This window comes from Herpailurus yagouaroundi, unplaced genomic scaffold (genome assembly GCF_014898765.1).
Source record: "Herpailurus yagouaroundi ecotype Mexico unplaced genomic scaffold, PumYag 295, whole genome shotgun sequence".
Taxonomy (NCBI): Eukaryota; Metazoa; Chordata; class Mammalia; order Carnivora; family Felidae; genus Herpailurus; species Herpailurus yagouaroundi.
The window spans coordinates 3,385,033-3,394,655 of NW_024412512.1; the positions used below are offsets into that span (position 1 = coordinate 3,385,033).

Sequence of the window (9,623 nt, forward strand, 5' to 3'; positions counted from 1 at the left end):
CGCCAGAAAGTCGCCGGGGCCCATTTTGCACGATTTCCTGAGAGACGAAGGTCTCCCCGGCGATGTCCTGAAGGTTGCAGACGACGTCGCGCTCCTCCTCCCGCCCCGGGCACGGTGCGGGCGTCCCCAAGGCCGGGGGTCACCGGTCACTCCGCGCCTTGCGTCTTGTCCTCGGGCGCCTGGGTCCCTCTCTGGTTCCACATGTGGTTGTTGAGGCCCAGCTGCACCATCTGCGCGTGGTGGATGATGAGGGGCTGCAGCCCCGGGCTCTGAGGGGGCGCCGGGGGCTGCGGGAAGGCGGGCGCGGGTGCCGGGGCGCCGGCCAGCCACGGGGGCGCGGGCGGCGGCGGCTGGTGGCCCGGCCAGGAGGGAAAGGGCGGGGGCGCTCCCAGGGGCCCCGGAGTCCCAAAGGGCATGTGGCTCCCGAAGGCCACCCGGAGCGTCTCCATCTGCGCCTGCCAGGCCGAGTGGCTCTGGAAATAGGCCGAGTAGGCGGCGCTCAGCGCCGAGACGCGCTGCCGCTCGCCCTCCAGCTGCTGGCGCTGCTCCTGCAGGGCGCGTACGTCCTGCTCCTTCCTCCAGTGGGCCCTGCGGGCTCGCAGCCTCTGCGGCTTGAAGGTGTTGGCCACCTTCCTGGCGAAGATCTGGGAGCGCTCGTCCAGCCACACCAGGCTGGTGAGCAGGCTGCAGGTGTGCGGGCTGAGCTGCTCCAGCGAGCTCTCCAGGGGCAGGAAGGGGATCACGCAGTCCCCGCACTCGTGCCGCGTGAGGCTGTTCATCAGGGACTGGCCCGCCTGGTGCAGGCCCAGCTGGCAGTCGAAGTTGGGGGTGAGCAGCAGGAGGGTGAAGGCTGAGTGGTCGAGGGCGTCCTGCAGGCAGCGCAGGTGGCCGCGCCCGGGCACCTGGAAATCCTCGCAGAAGGTGGCGCCATCCGGGACGCCCAGGCTCTCCAGCCTCTCTCGGACCCGCAGGGCAATGTCCTCGTCTGCCCCCGCGTGCAGGATCACAAAGTTGTAGAATTTCTGCTCTGGCTCCAACTCGGGGGGCGGGGGGCACGGATTCCAGGCGGTGGAGCAAGTGGAAGGTGGGATGGATGGAGAAGGGCAGGGCGCGGAGGTCCTCGGGGCCGAGGGGGTGGGGGGGGAAGGGGGGGCCCTCTGGGAGGCGGTATCTTCTACAGGGAGTGAGAGGGGGGTCTGGTCCTTGTCAGGGCAAGTGGTTTTGGGGGGCAAGGGGAGAGATGTGGGGGCTGCCAGCACGTGGCTGCGCTCCACCGGGTGGCGGGTGCCGCTTTCCAGAGCTTTGGGGGCGTCGGGCTGGCCAGTGGGGCTTGCATCTGGGACCACCTCAGGAAGTCTAGGGCCCGGGCTGTCTGGTGCCATCTGGGGGCCGGCAGTCTCTCCGGATGAGGGGTCCTCCAAAGAGGGGCCCTCCGATGAGGGGCCAGCGGTCTCCCCCAGCAGGGGCCCGGCAGTCACCCCCGATGGCGGGCCGGCTGTGTCCCCAGGTGAAGGGTTGACAGCCTCCTCGGATGGTGGCCAGCTCACTTCCTCAGGCTCCTGGCAGCCTGTGGGGGCAGGTTCAGGTTCGGGCCCGGGGCCTGCCCGGGGCTCCTCACACAGCTTGCTGGGCGCACGACAGCCGCGGTGCTGGCTGAGAAGAGGCATGGTGGGTGACTGGCTAATTTCCAGGTTGCTGGCGAGGGAGGCGGGGCTGCTGGTGGATCTCAGAGAACACCCTCTGCTCCAGCCCGAAAGGCCCTCGATGGGCTTGGGAAGGCTGCGGGTGCCCGAGGGGGACACCGAGGATGGCGGGAGGCAGCCCCGATCGGAGCGAAGGGGCTGGAAGCTCCCGGGGGCCCGGATGACGCCCCAGCCGCACCGGTCCCGGGCCTCTCCCTGGAGCTCGGCCAGCCGGTGGTCGTCCCTGGCGCTGAACGTCTGGAGGGCTGTCTGGTAGGCCAGGTCCCGCATAGGGGCCGGGCACAGCTTCTCCTCGGCGAGCAGGTGGTACACCCGGGCAATGGCCCAGGACAAGTCTGGGGGCTCCTCCGGGGCCTCGGCGCCGTCCACGCCGGCCCAGCGGCGGGCCACGAGCCGGGCCACTGCGTCCGCCCTCAGAGCTTCCAGGGAGATCCTGGCCTCCGTCTCCTGGCCCAGCTTCAGAAGCACCATGGCGTGCAGGAGGTCTGCCCCTCGGCAGCCCTGGTGGACCGTCTTCAGCTTGTGCTTAAGGTACAAGAGCTTGTCCTGGCCTGCGGCACCTAGAATGTCGAAGGCGCCGGAGAGCGACGGGCCCGTGCGGGCCATGGGCACAGGTGGGTGCAGCCGCGGGCAGCAACACTGGAGGCTGGAGGCATGTTCCGCAGCACCTGCCTTCCTGCATGCTGGGTGTCCCCCGACGTGCTCACCCCAATCCCACGGGGGGACCCTGGGGCCGACCTGTGGGGCGAGAGAGACACCGTCAGAAAGGGGGCAGCTCTGGGAGGGGGCCCAGACGCCCCCACCTGCCTGCCTTCAGCGCCAGCACCACCTGCCAGGGTGACCTTGAGAAAGACGCGTCCCCTCCCCCGCCTCCATTTCCTCCTCTGCGACACGAGAGCCGCCAACACTTGCCTGGTGTCCCCCGAGAGGGCGACGCTACGATTTCCCCCACCTGCAAATGGCAAAATGTGTCCAGAGACATGAGGTCCCTTGCCCAAAGTCACTCACACAGCCGGTGGGTCACGGAGCTGGGACTTGAAGCCATGAAACGTGGCTCCAGAGGCTGCGTGCGCAGCCGCAAAACTCCACTGCCTGTTGGGAATAATAATAAACCCACTGCTGGGATCGTTTCAGGGCATTGTGCTGCCATAGCCTTATGGAAAGTTCCGAGGCCCGATGCCTGGAAGTCAGCAGGCATCCCATACGTGTTCGCTAGGGAGGTGATCAGGCTCCCAGGTGGCCCCCAGGGACCCCCATCCTGGCATTCACAGCCCAGGGCGGGGCTTCCAGCCGTAACCCAGAATCCACCTTTGTGACCGACAGACCTCGGCAAAAGTGACGGGCTGTCACCAGTGACATAAAACACCAGCTTGGTCACTCTCTGGCACCCCGTCGGGGGTAAGGAAGCGAGGCCGCCCGCCATGAGCCACGTGAGGGGGGCGGCTTGGGCTCCCAGCAACTCCAGCCCCGGTCGAGCCTTCAGATGAGGCAGCCCCGGCCGACCGCTTGACTGTGACCTCATGAGAGACTCCAGCCAGAGGCCCCCAACTCACCTTCCTCCAGATTCCTGACACCCAGTCTCTCTCTGTGTGAGATGATAAGTGTTTGTTGTTTTTATTTATTTTTAAATATGTTCTCCTATCCCGTGGGTTGTCTTTTCACTTTTTATTTATGAGACAGAGGGCAAGCAGGGGAGTGGGGCAGAGGGGAAGAGAGAGAGAGAGAGAGAGGGAGGGAGGGAGAATCTCAAGCAGGCTCCACACTCAGCACAGAGCCCAAGACGGGGCTCGATCCTACGACCCTGGGATCACGACCTGAGCTGAAATCAAGGGTCGGGCACTCAACCCACTGAGCCACCAGGCGTCCCAGCGTTTGGTGTTTTTAAACCGGGAGGTTCCGGGGTAATTTACGCAGCAGCGGCTGATACGGGCCGTGCTGATGAGACACTAGCCGTTGCTGAGAGCCAGCTCCGCGCGTGACCGGGCTGTGGCTACTCGTCTTCTATTTCTCAAAAAGAAAGAAAGAGGAAAAAAAAAACGCCAAGCTGGCTCTTCCTCAGACCCTTGCCTGAGCGACACCGTTGTCATCTTCAACTCGCAGGCCCAATGGCACCGTCTCGGGAGCCCTACACACCCACACCCGTCCTTCCCAGTCTGTCTCGCCCACGTCACCTGCTCCCCCACAGCGCGTCACGGGTGGACGTGCCTTGTGCGTTAGACTTTTCGCGTTTGTCACCTGTCTCCTGACCCCGGGGCACCAGAGGAGGGGGCTGAGACTCTCGTGGCCCGGAGCAGGGACCTAACAAATACTTGTGGGATAAATGAATGAATGAATGAATGGGGCCAGAGCTCCTATGGTCCCAATGTTGTGGATGAAACCACGGGCACAGAAAAAGGCCTTTCCCAAGTGCGCACGACAGATGCTAGGGACACTGTTCCAAACCTCGGAACTTAGGTCACCGGCTGCTCAAAGCAGGTCATATTCAGATTTAGAAAAAAGAATGCCACTTCAGATCCATTCCAGGAGGCTGAGGACACTTGATATGCCTTTCAGCCTGGGCTGGGACCTACTGCCTGGTTCACGCTTGTGCCCACGATAACACCCCTAAGGGTACAGACGTCCTTCGCAACTAACAACAGTTCTGAGCCCCGCCCCCGGACCGTCAGCGATGTCTGAGGACATCTGTGGGTGTCGCGACTACACAGAAAGGTATCGAGTAGGTAGGGTCAGGGATGCTGCTCACCCCACCTTGACCGCGTGGTGCCCAGGATGCCCCCCCACCCCCAGAACGATCCAGACCCAATGTTGCCAGGTGCTGACATTGAGCGATCCCGGCACAGACCAAGAGCTGCTTCGTGAACCAACCCAACCCCCTTTGCCGATAAATCACGGGCCTCACTGCATAAACGATTCAGGATTTTTTTTTTTTTTTAAGTGCATTTTGAGTAGATACAGGCCATTCCGGGGCCCCAGGGCCAAGGTCAAAGACTCCAGAAAGGTTGGAGATGGCACGGGGAGAGCCAGCACTGGGGGCAGAGGTGCAAGGCGGATGGGACTGAGCCGACGCAGGGAGCAGGGCGGAAGAGAAGCGGGTGAGAAGGGGCAGGGGGGTGGAGGGGGCAGCGCTGGGGGGAAGGATGTAGAGGCAGGTGGCTGTTTGGCTGTTTCAGAAATAGAAGCGGCCTGACATGCCGAAGTGCTGACTGGGGGGCGGGGGGCGAGACAGCACAGACCCCCCCAAAGGCCGCCGACTTCCTCGCGTGGAGGAGAGACAACCCACAAGTGAGGGACGCTCACAGCGTATCTATCAGCTGGGGACAAATGCCGTGGAGAAACAGCAGACGGGAAGGAGGGTCTCGAACCCCATGAGTCAGGGGTGGGTGGTTGAAGTTTTAAACAACGTGAATCAAGAAGGCTTCAACGATGACAGAGATTTCAACAGGACGTAAAAATGGAGAGAGTGAGGGGCGCCCGGGGGGCTCAGGCCGTTGAGCATCCGATTTCGGCTCAGGTCATGATCTCGCGGTTCGTGGGTTCGAGCCCCCGCGTCGGGCTCTGTGCTGACAGCTCAGAGCCTGGAGCCTGCTTCGGATTCTGTGTCCCGCTCTCTCTCCGCCCCACCCCTGCTTGTGCTGTCTCTCTCTGTCTTTCAAAAATGAATAAACGTTAAAAAAAAAAAGGGAAGAGAGGTCCGGGAGGAGGGAACTACGTATGCAAAGGCCCTGGGGCAGGACCAGCCCAGCTTGATGGAGGAGCAGTGAGGAGGGAGAAGGCCCGCACTGCTGAGTGGGTGAGGGGGAGAGAGGGAGGAGGGGGAGGAGACCTGGCGGGTAGTCCGGAGGACTTGAACTTTCACACTGAGGGAGGCGGGACCAAAGAAGTTGGAACCACCTTAGACCTGTCTAAATGTGGTGACTGTGACTTAGGTGTGCCGCCACGAGGAGGAAGGACTCCGCGGGGCCACACTGGCTATTACTTCAAGGGAAGAAGCCGCAAAGGCAGAGTTTCAGGAAACTGCTAAGTTTTGTCAAGTGGGCAATCAATTCAAATATTTTTAAAACTTTTTAAATGTTTACTTATTTTTGAGAGAGAGAGAGGGACACAGAGAGAGTGCGAGCAAGGGTGGGGGGGGCAGAGGGGAGAGGGAGACACAGAATCCGAAGCAGGCTCCGGGCTCCGAGCTGTCAGCACAGAGCCCGACACGGGGCTCGAACCCACGAACCGTGAGATCATGGCCTGAGCCGAAGTCTGGCAATCAACCGGCTGAGCCACCCAGGTGCACCCAATCTAGTGGGTCCAGCAACGGATCTTCCTGTTGTTCGTTAAACTTACCAGGTACAGTCCTGCCTCAGGACCTTTGCACCAGCTGCTCTCTGCCTGCAATAGTGTTGCTGGGTATCCCCCCCCCCCCCCCCCAGCTCACTCCCTACCCTCCTGCAGATTTTTAAAATCAAGACTGGCTTGATGACAGAGGCTCCTGGCCGGCTCAGTCGGTAGTGTTCGACTCTTGATCTAGGGGTCGTGAGTTCAAGCCCGATGTTGGGCATAGAGATTAGTTTAAAAAAAGGAAGGAAAAAAAAAAAACAAAAAACGGAGCGCTCTCATGATACTGTGCGTAACTGCCCAGGCCAGAGGGCAGTTTATTTACTGAAACAAATAAAGTATTTTGGCCCCCAGCCATGCCCACTGATATACACACAGCGCGTGGCCGCCTTCCAACGACAGCCATGGAGTTGAGTGGCTGCAGAGCTGAAAACAGTCCTTTACAGAAGACGTTTGACAAGAAACCGGGATGTGATTTTGCACCCCCGCTCCTCAGAGGGGCAAACTCAACCAACGTGACCGGGCAGAACAGCTAATTGGCCCCAAGATCTGTAACCTTTTATTTATGTATTTATTTTAATCTTTATTTATTTTGGGAGAGAGAAACAGGGCACAAGCTGGGGAGGGGCAGAGAGAGAGGGAGACACAGAATCTGAAACAGGGAGACCTGTTTCAGAGCAAGGGAGACCTCTGGAGAGAAATGACATGTCGGTGGAGACCTGGAGGAGGTAAGAGAGCAACTCAGGTGACGATCTGGGGGAAGACAGTTTCAGGCAAAAGGAGCCGCAAGTGCAAAGGTCCGGGGGCAGGTCAGAGTCCAGCGTGTTGCAGGAATGGGGAGGAGGCCCGTGTGGCTGGCGCGGAGTGTGTGAGGGGGAGGGAAGGAAAGGGGGCGGGGTCCTGCAGGGCCTTGAACGCCACGGGGAGGACTTGGGCTTTTACCCTGAGGGAGATGGGAGCTCTGGGGGGGCTGTGGGCAGAGGGGAGCGGGGCCTGACTCAGGGGCTCACAGGCGTCCTCCAGTGGCCGCTTCCGGAAGAACGGACTGTGGGGAGCAGGGAGAGGAGCCTGGGACCTGGGGGGAGGTGACCACTGGCCCAGCCCAGCAATGATAGGCGCTGGGCCGGGGCGGGGGGGGGGGGGTTGGGGAGGCTCAAGGAAGTGGGGGGAAATGGTTGGGTTTGTGGATAATTTGGAGAAAGGGAGAGGAGCAGGAGGAGGCAAGGAGGGTACCTGGGCTTTTGTCCTGAATGTTCTAGACAGACAATGAGGAGCTGCTTTGTGGTTAGGAGGGAGAAATCAGAGGTTATCTCAGTCACGACTCCTTGGATCAAGTCCTCCCTGTTCCCACCCTCCCCCTTCCCTTCCCTGACCTCACCCCCTTCCACTCCCCCTTGCTCCCTCAGATCCAGCCACACTGTTCCTTAAATATGCCAGACTGGATCCTGCCTCAGGGCCTTTGCATTAGCTGTTCCCTCAGCCCAGGACACCCTTCCCCAGATAGCCACATGGCTGGCTCCCTTGTTGCCTTCAGATCTCGGCTCCAACGTCACTTCCTCATCAAGGTCACCCTTGGCCACCCTGCCTAAAACTGAAGCCCATTCCCCCACACCCCCTGCTTTGTGTTTCTCCTTACCTGACACGATAGATTTTACCTACTTTATTGCACAGGCACCACACCCTACCGGAGTGAGCACCCCTAAGACCGGGATGTGCGTTTGTCTTGTTACACAGCTGTACCTAGTGACTGGCACACAGTAGGTACTTAATAAATCCTGCCGGAATCAATCAACGAATGGACAGGACAGCACCTGGCACACAGTAAGCGCTCAATAAATGTTTCCTGCTGACTCACTCCTCTCCCCAGCAAGACAAAAAGTCTAATCTGCTTTCCACCAGGACTGGCGCATCGTAGAGGCACGACTCACTCCTTTTGGCTAATTAAGAAATGTGACAGGGGCGCCTGGGTGGCATCTTGATTTCGGCTCAGGTCACGATCTCACAGTTCGTGAGTTCGAGCCCCGCGACGGGCTCCGTGCTGACAGCTCAGAGCCTGCTTCGGATTCTGTGTCTCCCTCTCTCTCTGCCCCACCCCCGCTTGCCCTCTGTCTCTCTCTCTCTCTCTCTCTCTCTCTCTCAAAAATGAATAAACGTTTAAAAAAATTATTAAAAAAAAAGAAAAGAAATACGACAAGGCACGGAAGGCAAAACGTATCTAGACTGCCTCTGAAAAATGTGCGGGAGACTGAAGGGATATTCATTCAACAAGTGTTTCCTGAGCATCTACTATGGACCAGACACTGAATTAAGCCCATGACAACCCTGTAAGTTAGGACTATTTTGACTGCCGAGTTAACACAAGAAAGGGAGGCACAGAGAGGTACAGCGGCTTGCCCTTGGTCACACAAGTGGAAAGTAAAGGGGCAGGGATTTAAACCAGGAAGCCTGGCTCCAGGGTTCCTGCCCTTACTCACGCAGCACCTACTATGTGCCGGCCCCTTGCCATGCCTGGATCTGAGGAATCCGCAAGCCAGGCCAGCAGAGAAGCTGCTGGAAATGCATTCTCTGCACTCGGCAAGCATCATCTCGCTTTGTTTATTTGTCCTGACGCAGGGCTCCGGGAGGGCCCTGCTTTGCCCCTACTGTGTGCCCAGCATCCTGAACCGGGCCTCCTGGCACGCGGCAGGTTGGTCACAAATGTGTGTTGAAGGATGAACACATGTCCCTATTCAGAGGAGGAGCCGGGCGCAGGCAGGTTTAGGGCCCACACACCACCCCCCCCCCCACCCCCCCCCCCCCCCCCCACCCCCCCCCCAACCTCCAGCTTGCGTGGGTGTCCCCGCGGCGGCCCCTTCCCAACCTCCTACTTCAGCCACAGGGAGAGGGAAGAAAAGGCCCCGTGCGTGAGGCTCTCTGGGGCCACCCAGATCAGAATGTTGCCAGCAGCCATTGGGGGGTGGGGTGGGGGGGGTGGGGGGCGACTTGCAGGGACTCGGAGGCGAGGACCAGCCCACCAACCCTGTCCCCCACGGGAAGGGGTGGGGGTGCGGGGGCCGAGCTGAGGGAAGCAGGCTCCTGCCGGGGAAGGGGGTTCCGGGAGCCGCTGGAAAAAGTGGTTTCAGGGCCCCGAAGGGGCTGGGGCCCCCGAGGGGCGAGCGGGAGTGGCGGGGTTTGCGGGGCTGGAAGAACAGGCACCGGGGAAGGGGGCTCCGAGCTCCCGGAGGAAATCAGAAACATGGGGTGGGGGGCTGGAGAGGAATGGGGGGGGGGGGGGGGGAGAGGCACCGGATGTTGGGGAGAAATCCGGGTTGGAGGCCTGCTGGGTGTTGGGAGAAGTCCAGAAGAGTTGGGGAGAGATCGGTGGCGTTGGGAAGGAATTGGGGTGTTGGGGAGGGATCCGGGAGGGGGGGTGGACTTCGAGGTGTTGGAAAGGAATTCGGGGTGCTGGAAAGACATCTGGGGTGCTGAGGAGCAATGGGGGGGGTAAGGAGGAAGCAGGGGGTCAGGGAGGACCAGGGCCACCCGGGAGAGGAGCCGAGCGTTGAGGGGGACACCGAAGAAGGGGCGCGAGGGCGCCATGAACGGGGGGGGGGGGGG

The 9,623-nt window shown here is 60.7% G+C and overlaps 1 protein-coding gene across 1 annotated transcript in view; it reads right to left on the bottom strand.

Annotated features, from left to right (window-relative positions):
* Positions 1–6: 6 nt before the first annotated feature.
* The window catches only part of TICAM1 (TIR domain containing adaptor molecule 1), a 9,864-nt gene continuing 247 nt past the window's right edge, over positions 7–9,623 (bottom strand). Inside the window, exon 2 of the mRNA XM_040461932.1 lies at positions 7–2,441. Within this exon, the coding sequence (XP_040317866.1) occupies positions 147–2,309 (2,163 nt within the window). The 5' untranslated portion in view covers positions 2,310–2,441 and the 3' untranslated portion in view covers positions 7–146. The remainder of the gene's footprint in view (positions 2,442–9,623) is intronic.